This window comes from Fundulus heteroclitus, chromosome 2 (assembly GCF_011125445.2).
Source record: "Fundulus heteroclitus isolate FHET01 chromosome 2, MU-UCD_Fhet_4.1, whole genome shotgun sequence".
NCBI lineage: Eukaryota > Metazoa > Chordata > Actinopteri > Cyprinodontiformes > Fundulidae > Fundulus > Fundulus heteroclitus.
This window is the reverse complement of record NC_046362.1, coordinates 32,498,882-32,517,229: the sequence shown is the minus strand read 5'-3', so window position 1 is coordinate 32,517,229 and position 18,348 is coordinate 32,498,882. Positions and strand designations below refer to the sequence as shown.

The following is an 18,348-nucleotide window of genomic DNA, read 5'->3' as shown; positions in this document are numbered from 1 at the left end:
TAAAGCAGAAGTGCATCAGTGGTCGCCATGATTAGTGCTGTCCGAATAGTGCAGTCAGTAAGGAAGGAGGCAGGAAAAGTACCGTATTTTTCGGACTATAAGGCGCACCTAAAATCCTTAGGATGAAACATTCATTCCGCGCCTTATATATGATTACTGACTGATTTTATGTGGTACAGTGCGCTCAAAAATCTGTTAATGTGTAAGAGCCACTTTGTTTATCAATTAAGCTGCTCCGCTCAATAGACATTAGGAGCATTACGTTACACTGTGTCACTACCTGATAGGACCCCTGAGCTGTCTACAAGACTGCCTGACTGTAATGTCTAATATAGAAGTGCATTCATGTAAGGCAGCCTGGAGTACGCGCTAGCAACAATAAACCTAGTAAGTTAATGAAATATAAAAGTTGTTTATTTTAGCCTTATGTTAGAAACAGAGCAGTATAGTCCAGCTACTCTGTCCTCCTGACAGAGACGGATAGAGAGCTGTGGACGTGGAGGAGTGATATTACACACTTAGAAGAATATTTAGTGCGCCTTATGGTCTGAAAGAAGTTTCCACTATGCTTCCTCCTGTGGCTAGTTTTGTCTAGGAACCCCACAACGTCCCCTACCGGCACTAAGAACCCTTTAGGTATCCCATAATCCTTTGCATGACATGACGTATAAGCACAACCCCCTCACAGAAATTAACGAAAATATCCAGAGAGAAGAGATTGTGAACTTTGTAGTTAATTTTCAGGAAAGCTGTAAGCCGGATTTGACTCATCATCCATGTTTCCGTCACGTAACGACGTCGGAGTTAAAGGCTGTCCGAATTCTGCACAGCAGTCCGAAGCTCCTTTCCTCCCCGCAGGAGCTAGAAGCTATAATTAAAGGGGCTTCTGGTGAACGCTGAATGATAGGAATAACCAACAGGACTCATCAGTTTGATCAGACGGTAAGAACCAACCTGCGGCAGTGACAGACGGGGCTTTTATTGTGAAAGTCTCAGCTATCAGCCTACAAGAACATGTGCACAAATGCAACACGGAAAGCAACACTGAAAGCTCGTTTAACACTCAAAACAACACGGTTCAACCAATCACAGAGCAGGACAGGTGGGTGGGCGGGGCTCAGGCAAAGTTCTGTTTCAGGAAGTTGATGAGGCCGTTGGTGGACGAGTCGTGAGACGAGACCGGAGAGGCGTCCCTCAGCTCCGGTTCGATCTTCTTCGCCAGCTGCTTCCCGAGCTCCACTCTAGGATGGATGGATGGGGATGGGGATGGGGATGGGGGGGGGGCACACAAAAGAAACAACATGTGATGTCACAGAGTTAAACGCACCACTGGTCTGTCAGGAACAACTTAAAAAAAAATGGTTCCTGCAGGTCAGAGGACGAGATCTGATAGTTAAACTACAGTCCTGCTGCTGCTAACAGCTTCTGCAGGAAGTCAACGTTTTTCAGAATAAAAGCTTCCAGGTTCAGGGTGTGGGTCGTCTGTCAGGATAAGGAAACTCACCCCCACTGATCGTAGCTGTTGATGTCCCACATGACGCCCTGGACAAAGATCTTGTGCTCATACATGGCTGAAAAAGAAAAACAGGACAGGTCACATGACCCTCAGGTCAGCTGATCACTAAAACCAGGAAGTTTAGTATCCGTTTGACCAATGAGCTATATAATACACTGGAGTGCTGATTTTGCCGAAAAACTGAAGTCACTAGCCGCCATCTTGCTACTCCCTACTCTCCCAGAATCTCATAGGATTTGGTTGCGACAACAAGCAGTTTTCTGGCTGAGTGAAAACGTTTCACAGGTAATTCTACAGTCAGTGGATGTACTAACACTATCAACTACTAGGAAATTAGGTGCTGAAATATTTTACATGTTATTCATATTATTTATTTATTTATTTATTTATATATATATATATATATATATATATATATATATATATATATATATATATATATATATATATATATATATATATATATATATATATATATATATATATATATATATATATATATATAAATAAATGAATAAAATGCTAAATATTTCAGCACATGACTTTCTCAGTACTTGATTGTTTTACAACATAACAAAAGTATATGGCATTTGACATTTTAAGTTTTAATCCCCCCCTGAACATGAGAAAATCCTAGTTATTCGATGCTGTAGCGCACATATTCCCTAGTTACTGGGGGGAAATAGGGAGTACCAATATGGCGGCTGGTGGCTTCAAAGCGACTCGTTCAAACAGCGGGCGATTAGCACTCCAGTGTATTATATAGCTCAGTGGTTTGACACCCCCCCCCCCCCCCCCCTTGTGATGAGCCCGCCCACTCCTGGACTCCCAGAACTCACCAACCAGCGCTCCCAGTATGAACGGAGACAGCTTCTTGAAAACGATGGAGTTGCTTGGCTTGTTCCCTTGGAAAACCTTTAAAGGAAAAGAAAAGTCGGATTATCAACCTGAAACTGAACGCCGGGACAAAACAGCAACAACGACTTCCTCTTCACAGAGGAGGACCATCTGCGCAGGACAAAAAAAAAAAAAAATGGAGACAGGTGTGTCAGGATTACCTTGTGTGGCAGCAGCTTCTCCAGAACATCTCCCGACATTCCCGCTGCCTGCAGCTCTTTGCGAGCCTCCTCGGCAGTTTTCCCCTTCATCAGAGCTTCGGTCTGAGCCAGGAAGTTGGCCACGAGGATCTGCAACCGAGACGAGAGGTCAACGCCTGGAGACACACCTGCAGCCCCACCTCCCTGCTTTATTCATCTGCTTTCAGCTTCAGGTGAGGTTTTCAACTCCCAGCTGTCTACCTACGTTTAGATGACACCATGAATAAATGAAACATTTACGCTGTGGTGTGACACAATGTAGGGATGGATGAATGTTTGGACACAGATGCATAACGATTAATTACGCGGCTGCCAGACCAGCATTAGTTCAAGGCTAACGGTTTATTTCAACGCCTCCCAGATCAGCTAATGCTGTCGTTATTCAGCAGCTCTAGTTGCTTACAGGTACATCTGACTGTCTGGGAATCCACTAAAAGCTTTAAATCAAAATCTAAAACTAAGGTTAACCAGTAACGTTGGAGTAGGTTGTTAAGTATAGAAAAATATAAAAAAATTCAGTGTTTTATTTTAAAAAGGTAGAATATAAATCTTATTTTGTTGCACAAAGGCCACATTACAGGGAAATATTTACACACAGAGAAGTGTATATGCCAAATAAAAACTTCAGTCTAAATAATAATAATAATAAAGTAAGTAACATTTTCTGGAGAAGAGTGCATTTGTCCTTGATTCGAGCAGGTAAATAAGATTATCTGCCAATAGAATGAGTATTTTGACCCCTAAAATAATATAATTAGATATACTGCACTTGAAATAAGACCATGGGGATGAGTTTTTTCTATTTTAAGTGCAAAAATCTTAGTCCATTGGCAAATCATCTAAACTTATCGGCTCAAATCAAGGACAAATACTCATTTCAAGTAAAAAAATAAATGCAATGTTTGATGTCCTTTTTTGCAGTAACTTAACGCTGCAAACCGAATCCAAAGAAACATTTTGTTTTTCTTTCATAAAAGCTGCCAGGTTGTTTGTTTAAAGGCCGTAAAATATGTCTTATTTTAGTCATTTTAAATAGCAACAGTAGCATCTATCTCACCGATGTAATGTGTTTTATTAATAAGTTTATAATCCATTTTATCTGAAGGATGTTTAAAACGTAACTGCTGACGAAATGCTAAAAAACTTATTTACACTTTGTGCTGTAGTTGACAGACAGACAGCGAGCTCTACGGAAGCCCAGATGGACTTTTACAACACCAGTAACCCTAAAACCAGGACATGTAAACTGCATATTTCCTCCAGCTGCTGTAAACCTCCCAGCCAAACCAGGGTCCAGGTGAGCAGGACCTGTCGGGGTTACCTTGTGGTGCAGGTTGTCTCTGATTGGATGCTGCGACTGAGCAGGAATCAGGAAGTCAGCAGGAATCATCCGGGTCCCTGCGGAGCAAAACACGCGGTCAGTGAGGCGACAGAGGAGCCCAAAGACATCATAAACGTAGACGCCTCATTGGTCGTGGGATCGTACGTCAACGTCACCGCCATGTTGTATGTGCCAGAAAGAAGTTAAGTTACCAACCGCTTTTTATTTATTTATATATTTATTTATTTATTTTTTATTTATATATATATATATATATATATATATATATATATATATATATATATATATATATATATATATATATATATATATATATATATATATATATATATAAAGTCAATTGGTTAAATCTAAACATTGTTTATTTCATAAAACCGTGTCACATGTGAACTTTTTAAGTTCTGGTATAGTCACAGATTAGGAACAGACGTTTTGGATGAGTATTAAAGAGATAAAATTACTAAATATGAGAAAAAAAAGTCCTAGGACAATAAAGTAAAAAAAGAAAAAAGACAAAAATGGAAATATGAGAAAAACGTCATATTATGAGAATTAAGGTGGAACATTTCCAGAATAGTCCCAGTTTGCAGAACTATTTCACTCCTGGAGTAATAGGGCCAGGTTAGATTATTTCAATTATTTTTATTCTCTACGAGTATAAATTTAGGAGAATGAGCCAAAGGGATACAAAAATAAACTCATAATATTACAAAAATAAAAATATTACGAATATAAAGTATATTCTGAGATTAAAGTCCCTCTGATACTGTTTAAGTGACTAAGTAACTGCAAATTTGCCACATTCAACATGGCGGACGCTCTGACGCATCGCAGCATAGGCAGACCCCGCCCAACGAGGCGCCTACGTTAATGATGTCTACGGAGGAGCCAGCAAACCCAGCCAGTCACCTTGGTGGATGAGCTGGTAGAAGGCGTGCTGCCCGTTGGTCCCTGGTTCCCCCCACACGATCGGCCCGGTGTGGTAGTTCACGCGGCTGCCGTCTTTGGTGATGTACTTCCCGTTGGACTCCATGTCGCCCTGGAAGCAGAGGAGAAGATCGGGTCAATAACGCAGGTAGCCTCACCTTAGCAGACCGGAACCAAGAAATACCCCCCCCCTCCTCCAATGTCTGCAGAGACCCAACAGAACCTCAGTCAGCTGATCGTGACTCGCTGACCTGCTGGAAGTAGGCGGCGAAGCGGTGCATGTACTGGTCGTACGGCAGCATGGCGTGCGTCTCGGCCTGGAAGAAGTTGACGTACCAGACGCCCAGAATGGCCAGCAGAACCGGGACGTTCTGGTCCAGGGGGGCGCTGCGGAAATGGTTGTCCTGGAGAAAAAGGGGAGATGTTGGTTGTAGATGAACTCCAGAGAGTTGCAGCAGTTTAGCCCCCACAATTAAAATCAATTTATCGTTTATTTTACAGCTTTTATTCTCAGACTGAACAGCTTTTCCCTCCAAACAACCCTTATAGGACCTGGAGCAGGAGCGTCCAAACTGTCAGGTCAAAGCACGCACGGGGCCAAAGAAAAAATTAATAAAAAAGAATGACATAACCAAAAAATAATAATTTGGTTAACCTGCTGTGCAAAATAAAAATAAATAAAAATAAAATAAAAAATAAATTCTAATCAGGTTTTAGAGCACCAAAGTAAAAGTAATTGGTTAGCTGTAAAACTATTTAATTAAAGATAATGTAAAAAAAGTGTGGTTATTAAAAGACAAATCTTGTGTTGACATAACACTTAAATCATAAGATTTGAAGTTGTCTGCAATGATAATTAAAAATAAAAAGTTCAGACAAATCTTTCTTGAAATGCGGTTCAGGGAGGGCCACACAAAGTCAGTACAGGGGCCACAAATGGCCCCCGGGCCGCAACTTTGGACACCCCTGACCTGGAGGGTTCTTTTAAAAAGGTGCTTTCAGAACGCAGGGACTGTTTTTATGGTTCTGATCAGTGCAGGTTTCCCTTCATTTTTTAGTTCCAGCACCGGTTCCCAGAACTGGCTTTATGAGAACTTTAGTTCCTGCTGCAGCAAACGATCCTGTTCATCATGACCCGGCTGGTTCTGATGATCTGGTTCTACGGTTCTCTCATTCCTTCCATCACGATTAACTTATTTCAGAGCGTAGAACCTGCGGGACACCAGAACCGATACGGAGGACACAACATGAAGTTTAACCTGATTCTGTTGTTGAAAAGTCCGTCAGAACCACAGAGGAGCAAAAAAAAAAAAAAATCAAACGCTCCCTTTTTGTCCCCGTCTCAACCAATCAGGATCAACCGTCAGAGTTCAGCCTCAGGCTAATCAGACAGACGAGTTCTCTGATTGGCTGTTGCAGGTTCGTGGCTCTCAGCAGCAGAATTAAACCCAGTCAGGCTCAGAACCTGATCTTGTGTTCACCGGAGGAACTTTCCTCGGATCGGACCTCATACAAACTAGGGCTATATGGCTTAAAAATAAAATCTATGATTTTATTTTATCAAATAGGATTTATCAATTTCTTTCTCCTCCTTTTCATTTCACAAAAATAAATGTTCAAATTTGGTTTTATTTCAAGCAAATCATCTGGTAGATGACCTGAATTGAAAGTAAAACTAAACACAAGCTGTGAAACATGCTGGTAAAACAAGATGGCTGCCATGCCACTGTAAACAATGAAAATATGGCTAAATGTTTGCTGCTAGTGGTTTTACACAATGAGCTAAAAACAGGCTTTACTTGTGTAACGTCAAACTAACTTAAAAAAATTAGTAAATGAGTAAATTAAAGGTTTCTTTCTACAATATATTGTCCTAAACATATTGTATGTTCAGCATTACTGCTATTCTCCTCATTAAAGCCCAATGAGTGCATTTGCAAAACAAAATCCAGATTTTCTAAATAAATAAATCTTAAAAAATTGTGTAAATTCAAATTAAATCGACTAAATCGTCCGGCCCCTGATACAAACTGACTCAAAGCGTTTCTGTTCTGGTTCCGAACTGAGAAATGTTCTCCTACCATCCAGTGAGCTCCGGACAGAAGCTGCTCGAAGTTCTCAAAGCCTGAAACACAGACGGAGAAGACAGTAGTTAACGTTTAAAGAACTCACGATCAGAACACGGCCAAGAACCGCAGACAGGAACCTGAAACGTGAGGAAAGGGAACCTAAAAGTCACCAAACTGTGCATCATGCAGACCCCCATGATCTGAAGTCCCAACCAATCGAGCTGCTTTCAGACCCGTGAGCCCAACGATGTTCTGCCTCTCTGGGTCAGAACCACTGAGCTATATAATACACTGGAGTGCTGATTTTGCAGAAAAACTGAAGTCACTGGCCGCCATCTTGCTACTCTCTACTCTCATAGAATCTCATAGGATTTGGTTGCAACAACAAGCAGTTTTCTGGCTGTGTGAAAACGTTTTATAGGTAATTCTACAGTCAGTGGATGTACTAACACTATCAACTACTAGGAAATGATGTGCTGAAATATTTTACATGTTATTCATATTAAATACACATATATGTATATATAAATATTTGTACATGTATATATGTATACATATATGTAGATATATGTTTTTGTATATTGTTTTTTATATATTTATAAATGTTAAATATATATATTTAAATGAATAAAATGCAAAATATTTCAGCACATGACTTTCTCAGTACTTGATAGTTTTAGAACATAACAAAAAGTATATGGCATTTGACATTTTAAAAGTTTTAAGCCCCCCCTGAACATGAGAAAATCCTCATTATTCGATGCTGTAGCGCACATATTCCCTAGTTACTGGGGGAAAATAGGGAGTACCAATATGGAGGCCGGTGGCTTCAAAGCGACTCGTTCTAATAGCCAGCGATTAGCACTCCAGTGTATAATATAGCTCAGTGGTCAGAACCCAGTCCGGCCTACTGATGTCTCTGGCAGGACTGAACGAGAACCTTTACGTTCTGCTCCCGCGGTCTGAAAGCAGTCTCAGCTGAAGGTTTTAGATTCTTTAAGCCAAACCCGGGTCGGTCATCCAGCCCCCCCCCCGCCAGGTAGTAACGTACCTACGTGCAGCGCGATGGACAGACCGATGGCCGACCACAGTGAGTAACGACCTCCAACCCACTGAGGACGAGCAGACACGACAGCACACGGTCATTCCAACCAATCAGAGCACAGCACTTCAAAATAAAAGCATCGGCAGGCTTAGTTCAGAGCTCAGTGGCGGTCGGTGAATCGGGGCCCAACCCGGATCGTCCCGAGCGATCCAATTACCTGGAACCTGGATCAATAAACCAGCTGAAACCCGGGAGGTTCCGATTGGGTCCAAATGTCACAGAGCCGCCACAGAGTCCGCCCTCCGGAGCAGAACCGGCACAAACTTACATCCCAGAACTCGAACATGTTGGCCGGGTCGATGCCGAAGTCCTTCACTTTGGCCTGAAGAGACAGAGAGAGACGCGTCAAGCGACCCGAAAATGTTCTGGTGGCCCAATCAGAACCACCGGTAATCAGAACGTGGCCCAGGTAACTGGTACCGAGCAGTTCTGATGGATGGAAACTAGGGCTGAACGATTTTGGAAAATAATCTATTTGCGATTTTTTTTCTTAAAGGCATACTATGCAACATTTTTCAGTTAATTAATGTGTTCCATACCGATTTGGATGATTAAATGAGTCATTTCAGGTCGAACAAAGGTTTTCTCGGCCGCCCTGGGGGTCTGTGGGGGAAATACCGCACTTGCAATTGCAAGAGCTCACGGCCCGCACACACAGAAGTCTTGCTTTACGGCGAGAACTCCATGTGTTTTTGCCCTGCCATTCACTATATGCACGCGCGAAAGCAACAACAAAGAACCGCGTGTTAACGTCAAATAAACATGCAAGCATATCGAGTTTTATTATTATTATTATTATCTTTTTTTTTTTTTTTTTTTTTTTTATGTTGGCGAGACACTACCGCGGCGGCCGCGGCGAGGCGGCGGCGGTAGCGTCTCGCCAACATAAAAAAATATATAATAATAATAATAATAATAATAAAACTGCCGCGGCCGCCGCCGCCTCGCCAAGATAGCGCTGCGGGAAACCCTGATGTTCATACCTTCACTGTGTTAGTCATTGTTTGTACTGCCGTTTTTTCCACTTTTCGTTGCGTTCGCCTGTCTGCTAAGCTCAAAACAACCGCGCCTGGCTTGACGGAGGAACCAGAACAGCTGAGCATCTTTACGACAGTGCACTTTTACTTTCGCCCTCTGGGGGGAGCCTCGCTGGAAAATCAACCCCGGTTGCATAGTATGCCTTTAATATTGCGATTTGATGCGATTTTTTTCCCCCAGTTTAATTTATCATGTATTTTTAAACATATACAAACAATAAATCAATTTGTTTCCTCGCTGTGCAGATTAGTTTCTAAAACACCCACAGCATCTAAACTCAGAGCAGAAATTATTGCGTTCTGCCTACAATATATTTCAACCAAAATTGCAATTTTGACTTTTTTCTGCATTAACCACAAGCAACAAAAATGGCGTCTAAATAAAGATGTTTGTAAACAAGGACTATTTAAAACAAGAACTTTTAATGTTTCTATTAATCAGAATATTATTCAAAAGAACAGCTTTTAGTTGATTTGGACATCAATCCTTGTTGAACATAAAGTGCAACCAACAAACAAGTCTATGTATTAAACTGATTGACCAGAACTTAATGCTTTGTATGATTATATAAACTCTAAAACAAGTAATAAAATTAGATTATCTCACTGCTGCAACTGTCTTCCCTTCCATGTGGAGGTAAACCCACTTTAAACATTTTACTGACACCTAATGGACGTGTCTAATTCCCTGATTGTTACATAGCCAAAAATTGCAGACTCTGCGATTTGGAAATTGCGTTTTTTTAAAATCGCGATTATATTGAAAATGCGATTAATTGTTCAGCCCTAGTGGAAACCAGTCTAGCAGTAAAGCTTTGGTTCCGGTTCTGGCCCGTTTACTCACCGCGTTGGTGGACAGCGCCACAAAGTGTTTGGCCACGGCGGATTTCTGAGGAGGAGCACAAACTCAGCGTCACTTGTTAAAAGAAAGGCGGTTTTGGACCAGAGCCGGTTCTGGTTTCAGGCGACAGAACTCACGTCACCGGCCGCCTGCAGGAACCAGTCCCGGGCCGACTCCGCGTTGGTGATGGTCTCCTGGGTGGTGAACGTCTGCAACGGGTCGGACAACACAAGCATCAGCACCAGGTGACCTCACACCTGGAGGTCAGGTGACAGGTGTGCACGTGTGTGAGCGTGCACGTGTGTGAGCGTGCACGGCACCTTGGAGGCGATGATGAAGAGCGTGGTTTCCGGGTTGAGCTGCTTCAGCGTCTTGGCCATGTGAGTCCCGTCGATGTTGGAGACGAACCAGACGTTCGGACCTCCGTCTGAGTAGGGCTTCAGCGCCTCAGTCACCATCAGGGGTCCCTGAACGCACCACACAGTCACATGACAGCTCTACGGCACTTCCTGCTCCGTCATTCGGATCGGACGGGTCTGAGTTTGGTTAAAATAAAATCCTGAACCGTGACAGAAGCGAACGACTCCTGTTTTCTCCCAGAAGTGGACCGAACGGAACGGGAGCTTCGGATTGGTCAGGAGGGTTTGAACGCCGACTGTGATTGGAGGAGGAATCGTGGAGTCACAGCTGCTCTGTGTTTAAATCTCAAAAAAGGAAACCGGTCCAGATCCACTTTCCTGAGGAAAGTTCTGTGAGCAGCTGAATTTAATAGTTTGGTTCAAGATCTGAGGAGAACTTTCAACATTTAATCAATTAATCTGATTATAATGTGCGCGTATACGCACCTGGCTTTATTCAGAACAGAACCACTCTGACATGCGCAGTTAACAAATTCCCCTACAGAAAAACCACAGAAGAAGAACTTCTGTCTTTGCTGAACAAAAAAAAAAAAGTTGCTGGACTTGGACCAGCTTGTCATTATGGTTGAAACGTTACTGAATAAATAATAATTTGGAGCTCTTTTAATGTTTCAAATAGAAAAGTTTCCTGACAGAAATACGTCATTCGGAATAACTTAAGCCTGACAAGAGTTTCCATGCATGTCGATTGGATTGTCAATCGGCATAAACCACCCCTCTCAGTAGCCATATTTACATGGGCAAAAGTAAAAGTAAAAAAAAAAAAAGCAAGCCAATCGGAACATGATGATCGGATTAAGCTCAATCAGATATAAATTCTATTCTGAATGAGAGGGGTGGCTTTTGTCAGACCTAATTTATTCAAAATGTGAACGTGAAAGTGCCAAAATGACCCGAGTGCACCCTACGTGACATATTTCTGCGTTGGTGAGTGGCAGAAATGCGTCAGAAAGCAAAACTGTAAGTGTTCGAGATACAATCTCCCTGTTCATAAAATAAAAGCTAAAAATTGTTGCATTCTCAGTAACGTTTCAACCGTAATTAGAACATCGTGCGAGTCCATCCTGGGCGCTCAGAAGACAAACATACTCATAATACTGCTTAGTTTGCAATTTTTGCAGTTTAGCAAAGACGAAAGTTCTTCTTCTGTGCTTTTTTTTTTTAGGGGGATTTGATAACTGCGCATGTCAGATTTCTTATATTCTGAATAAAGCCAGGTGCAGATAAACACACATTATGATCGGATTAATTGATTGTGTGCCCGTATAAACGGTAAAATCCGATTATTTAATCCAAATACAGTTTAATCCGATCTTGAAATTTGGTGCATTGTAAACATCGCTATTCAGAAAACAATTTAATTCTGTTTGAGCTTAATCTGATCACAAAATTCCGACTGTCGTGTTTACATGACGCATTTTTATTCAGATTACTGTTGTCCATGTAATAGTAGTAATGATTGGTTAACGAGGCGTTCCTCAGCCAGGCAACACAATTTTAACTAGTCAGAAAAGACGTATAATGAAAGTCAAATGATGGTCATCAGCTTCACAGTGAGAAGGACTGATGGAGTGAGGGTGTTCTTGTTCTTGTTGCTGCAGCTGAGTGAGAACATATTTTGCTCATTAAACTTTGATGTAAAGGGAGGACTTTTTTTCTAGGGTAGGTTTAGGACTAAGCTGTCAATTAGGTTTAGGTATATACTGGTAAAGGTTAGAGTCAGGCCACAGAAAAAAATTGAAAATGAAAATGTACACACACACACACACACACACACACACACCTTTGTTTTAATGACACTCACCAGGTCAGAGCCTCCGATTCCGATGTTGACCACATCTGTGATGCTCTTCCCATTGAAACCTTTCCACTCACCGCTGCGCACTTTCTGTAATAAACACACAGATCAGGACGTGAAGGGGAAACGCACACCGACGCACGCACAGATGCACACGCGGTGGGACGGAACCAGAGGTCCGAACGTGCAAAAATAAAACCCCGACATGCACACATCGGACCGGCACGTGGGACGCACACACCTGGCAGAAAGCCTTCATCTTGTCCAGCACGCGGTTGACTTCGGGCATCACGTCTTTCCCGTCGACGAGGATCGGCGTGTTGGAGCGGTTCCTCAGGGCCACGTGCAGCACGGCTCGGTTCTGGGGGACGGAAAACAGAACCCGGGTTCAGAACAACCGCACGTCGGTAAATTAAAAATCGGACAGGCGAGACAGGCGAAGCTCGGCACCTCGGTGAAGTTGATCTTCTCTCCGGTGAACATCTTCTCTCTGGCCTCCTCTACGCCTCTGGACTTGGCCTGAAACACACCAGAACCAGAACCAGAACCAGTCTTATTCTCCCCTCAGAAAGCTTCTCGTTCATCTGCATGACGCAGCAAAGCCATTTTTTAAAGACGAGAATTGAACAGAAACATCTTGTCACAAAGACTGAAGCCGGCCTCCAGCATCTCCAGCTGACTACTGAATGATTCATCATTGAGATGCGGGACATGGAAAAGATCCAGATGGCTCCCACTGGGTCAGTTGTCCAGACGTGAAGCTGACAACATTCAGTTTTGGTTCACGTCTGACACAAAGATGAGCTTTAAGGTTCTGAACTTCCTGCAGCCCAATCAGCTCCCTGGTAAACCAAACACGGCTGTGATGAAGTGTGGACAAACACCAAGTGGTGAAACCTGATTTCTCCATCGCCGCCTCCTTCTGACAGAAGGAAGTGGTCTCAGCTTTGTTTCGTCACGTTTCGCCTTTCCCGTGGCTCAACATCTTTGCTCTGTCGACACAAAGCGTTGCAACGTTCCCTTTTCCCCGAAGCTGCAGCCTGCACAGTTTACGAAGCGTGTCTGACAGAGAGCTGAGCTCAGATAAGACGTGTTGGGACATTTCAGACATTCCTGCACCTGAGGACCCCACACGGGTCCAGACCCGACGAGAGGAGCAGCGATCAGATCGCTCAGGTTTAGGGTTCAGGTTCAGCAATTAAACACCTGGGAAGGATCAGATCAAATCAGTTGGGTTTCCTTTAGATTGTTCAGTGACAACAGGGGTTTATTTATGTTCCTTGTGAGATGGATGCATCAAAACTAGCAGATTTGGTCCATAAATGTGCCATGAGAAATCCTGTTCTCTGTGAAACTCAAAGACTGTTCAGGCTTTGATCCAGAAACTATATCGTTCAAAAACCTTTGCGTCCTTCTAGACTCCAAGCTGCTAAATATATCAGGAGTCTGCAGCATCTTTATTCTGTCTGCTTTTGTCCAATTTACACGTTGGAAGATGATAAAGTGAAATAAAATATACATGTGCCAGACATAACGAATACCTTGTAGCATAATTGCTGCTATGCTGATGATGCTCAGCTAAATTTATCCATAAATCCTGATGAATCCAGTTAACTGCTTTGAATACAGGCATGTCTTGATGACTTTAAAATTTCTTCTATCTTGTCTGAATTTAAAAGCATACAATGTAAATGTCTCAATCAGTCACTTAATATGGATGCCATTAAATTGGCCTCTGGTAATAAAGTAAAAACCTTTGTGTTATTTTTGACCAAGATTTGACCCATTTTAAATAGATTTCTATAGTTTCCTTTTTTCACCTCTGGATTATCGCCAGAATTAGAAATATTCTGTCCAGGGGTGATGCTGAAAAATTAGTCCATGCATTTGTTACTTCAAGGCTGGACTATTGTAATTCTTTACGATCAGGAAGTCCACAAAATGCAGTTCAAAGTCTTCAGCTGATCCAAAATGCTGCAGCAAGAGTTCTGATGAAAATCAACCAGAGGGATCATATTTCTCCAATTTTAGCTTCCCTTCATTGGCTTCCTGTTAAATCAAGAATAGAATTTAAAGTGTAAAGTAAAGTGCCTTGAAATGACTTGTTGGGAATTGGCGCTATATAAATAAAACTGAATTAAAATCGATTTGTTGCTGTTTTCGTCACTCTAGTGCCAACCAATCAGGGAATGATTTATTATTTTTACTATTATTAAATAGCAATAGTAATATTTTTTTTATACATTTACTTGCTTTTTATTTAATCTTATGTTTTATCCACTATACCACATCTGAAATTAATTATAGAATAATATTATTGGTAAAGGTGGCGTGATAATAATAAAGACTATTATTATTGCATTAATAATACCAAGAATAATACAACTAATGATAGTTAATAATAATAATAATAATAATAATAATAATAATAATAATAATAATAATAATAATAATAATAATAATAATAAATTCTATCAATCATATTTTAATATTGAAGATGATGATTATGACGACTATAATGTCATGGATTTGGTGCACACACCTAAAATCTAATTACCCATCATCCCTCTGTTCAATAAATATATACATGGCTTCAACTTAATTTTATGTTTTTTCGTGGATTTTTATTTTTTTTAACTGGACATTTTTTTCTGTGTTTGTATTCTTTTAAAACTGGTTCTCCCATCTTTGTGATTTTGTCTGTGTAATTTCTCTCAGATGTTATGATTAAAAAAAATAAATAAATACATAAAACCAAGTTTTAAACAGGTCCGTTCTGGAGGCTTTACAGCTTTTAGGGAAAGAAATCGGCAGCAAAGATCTCACAGAAAAGCAGAAATCGGTGTCGGTCAACAGAACTGGTGCAATGCCTCATGGGAACATGAGTCAAGCTTCCTCACCAGCGCCAGCAGCATGGTCATCACGTCCTGGTTGATCAGGTTCTTGGAGTAGTCCAGAAGGATGTCTCCGTCGTCCGTCTTCAGGGTCGTACTGTGGACAATCAGCATGACGTCATCAGAGACAATCACAGAGAAGTGGTTAAGAGATTAGAAAATCTCCACTGCTGAACAGAGCGACTAAAAGGCCTGGTGGTAACAGAGAGAACCGTAGAAGGTCGAACCAGCCGTGTCCTGAGAAGGAGTCTAACTGGGACGACCGAAAAGAAGGGAATAGAACCGTCAACCCAGGATGTCACATGGCCAGATGTTCAGCCTGTCACCTAACAGCTGTCTGGGCATCATCCGACTGGATCCATGTTCGTTCCACACTAGTTTGGATTAAAAATAGGGCTGAACGATTTTGGAAAATAATCTAATTGCGATTTTTTTTATCTTAATATTGCGATATAATGTGATTATTTTTTCCCCCAGTTTAATTTATCTTGGCATTTTAAACATATACAAACAACAAATCAATCTGTTTCCTTGCCGTGTGGATTAGTTGCTAAAACACCCACAGCATCTAAACTCGGAGCAGAAATGATTGTGTTCTGCCCACGATATATTTCAACCAAAATTGCAATTTTGATTTTTCTCTGCATTAACCACAAGCAATAAAAATGGCCTCTAAATAAAGATGTTTGTAAACAAGGACTATTTAAAACAAGAACTTCTAACAAGCAAGTCTATGTATTAAACTGATTGACCAGTACTTAATGCTGTGTATGATTATATAAACTCTAAAACAAGTAATAAAGTTAGATTATCTCACTAATGCAGCTCTCTTCCCTTCCATGTGGAGGCAAACCCACTTTAAACATTTTACTGACACCTAAAGGAAGTTTGTGATTCCTTAATTGTTACATAACCAAAAATTTGGAAAATTGCGTTGATTTTTTTAAAAAATCGCGATTATATTGCAAATGCGATTATTTGCGCAGCCCTAATTAAAAAGGAAACACTCATCGGAAACAGGATCAAGTTCTGGACCCAAAACGGACAGAACAGGACCGGATTATCCATAAGGGCCAGTGCCCATGCGCACCAACCATGGGAGGGGGGGGGGGGGGGGGGTACCACATGACACATGCTTTAAAAATATATTTTTCATAAACTGTCATATTATTTACTTGAAATTGTTGAAAGACCATGCATTATTTGTTTTGTGAACACTGATGTCACAATAATAATAAATGATAAATAAATCAAGATTTTTTTGATTTCAACATTTTAAAATGAGATATTTGAATATTGCTCACTGCTCATATGCCTACATGCAGTTGTGTAAGTTAGTAAAATGTAAATTACATTACAGAAATCCCTTTGATTATGTCTGATGTTTTTGACCGGAGGACAGCACGGGTAACCATGAGGGAATGCACCCTCATCCTCATCCTCCTCATCATCGGTTTGCGCTCAGTCACGTCTGCAGCCGCATCATCTCTGCGCAGTGCGGCTGCGCACGTCGCCGCCTGACAGCGTCCCCTCTGCGGTCAGAGCCGAACCCCGCTGGCCCGCTGCTGCAGAACCATGCGCCTGGTTCTGACCAGGCGGCTCAGGTAGACAGGGATTTATTTTATTTACTTTTCCCCCAAACAGAACCACGATCCGATTACTGAGCTGGTCCACAGAATCGGTTCTGTTCCGCTCAGAGAGACCCGCATGGGTTCGTGCAACAAAAACATGGTTTATAAATCAAGTCCAGTGATTGGGCCGAAGAGTTCGGAACCGATTTTCACCAGTTACCGCGCAGGGTACCGGTACCGGACGGTCCAGTCTGATGAAGTTGTAAATTCATACTGGACCAGGAACAGGTGGGTGTCAGGAGGAGTCACATTAAATGTTACATTTATGTCTAAAACCGGTTCGGACTTTTACAAAAAACTCTCGTCAGGTTCGGCTCGTGGCTCTAGTAGTGAACCCGATCCGTATTTCTCACACATCCCGGAACCAGAACACGCCCCTGTCCGATAATGGAAGCTGTGACATTAGCACACAGGCTAAGGTTAGCCAGGTGGGTCCGAAAGTCCCGCACCGAAGGTTCTCCGGTTCGGTTCGACCTCATCCTAACGGGGAGAACGCAGTTAGAGGTGGACAGCAGGCGGTCCGGACGGGACTGTCCACCTGGACCCGTATTATTGGCTTAAATCAACGGCGGAGGAGTGACCTTGTGACAGACAGGAGGACCATCGGGAGCAGCTGGGAGAGAGCCCCGGAACCCGCCGACTGTCTGTCGCGGTGAAACCACGCTCTGCTGCCGGGAACTGGAGCCTCCCAGCGACCGGACTTCTGGTTCTTAACGCGCATCTCGTGTCCTCACCTGAACTTTGCGAATCGGTCCGGCTCGCTTTCGAACATGGCCCTCATATTTAGGGTGTTGGCATTGGTCCGGTACCACTGCTCCAGCTTCTTGTAGTTCGGGTCTGCGCTCAGGGCCATGGTGGCTGCGGTTCGTCGGTGCTCGGAGGTGAGAAGATGTTCCGTCGGCCCCGTTCAGGATGCTCTGACGGCCCAGCTGGAGGAGAACTGAAGGCCTGGATCGGTCAAGCCGAGCTCCACCAATCACAGCACAGCTCTCGCTACGTAGCCACGCCCACTGACACTAGAAACCTACCGTGATTGGCTGTAGCTCACGGCTGATGTAGCGTAAAAGTAGCAGTCATTGGCCAGAAGTATGGAGGGCGATTAATGGCCAAATTAAAGCTGTTTTCTATATCTATATATCTATTTATCTATATCTATATATAGATATATGTTTATGTTTATATGCCATATATTTCAAGATCTCTAGACAACACACAAAAATTAAATATTGTGCTGAATAAGTTGCATATACACCTATAAGCCACAGCGAACGTACAGAAGACATCCTCTACCTTATTTCTTTTTGTATTTTTTCTTTTTTGCTTTTTCTTACCTACTTCTTTTGATCCATGGTATAACGAGGACACTGTGTAAATATTTGATGCACCTAGTCCTACTTGACTCCTCTTTCCTATGACTACTGAGCCGATGTGACATGTAAATTTCTCCAATGTGAGATCAATAAAGCCCATCTTATCTTATATATACACAATCCAACATACATGTACAAAAATAAAAAGTGTAGTTATATTACATGTATGGTTTCAACAGTGATTATTCAACTTATTGTCATACTACTCCTGAAGTGTGATTATTTTGTACTGGCGCTGATGCAGCAACATGTTCATATCACCTGCAGCATTCTGAGCAATTCGTCTGCACCTGGATGAATGC

At 42.0% G+C, this 18,348-nt stretch overlaps 1 protein-coding gene across 1 annotated transcript; it reads right to left on the bottom strand.

The window, feature by feature from the left end:
* Nucleotides 1-930: 930 nt before the first annotated feature.
* On the bottom strand, nt 931-17,623 carry LOC105929622 (glucose-6-phosphate isomerase). Its single transcript, XM_036125416.1, has 18 exons — nt 17,411-17,623; nt 15,052-15,142; nt 12,602-12,670; nt 12,393-12,512; nt 12,158-12,241; nt 10,255-10,401; nt 10,072-10,143; nt 9,938-9,982; nt 8,325-8,378; nt 8,003-8,063; nt 6,964-7,007; nt 5,134-5,286; nt 4,865-4,994; nt 3,935-4,011; nt 2,575-2,703; nt 2,356-2,431; nt 1,505-1,571; nt 931-1,241 (listed from the first exon to the last, which is right to left on the bottom strand). Exons 1-18 carry the CDS (start codon nt 17,527-17,529, stop codon nt 1,118-1,120), a joined length of 1,662 nt encoding a protein of 553 aa, XP_035981309.1. The 5' UTR covers nt 17,530-17,623; the 3' UTR covers nt 931-1,117.
* Between the last annotated feature and the right edge of the window lie 725 nt (nt 17,624-18,348).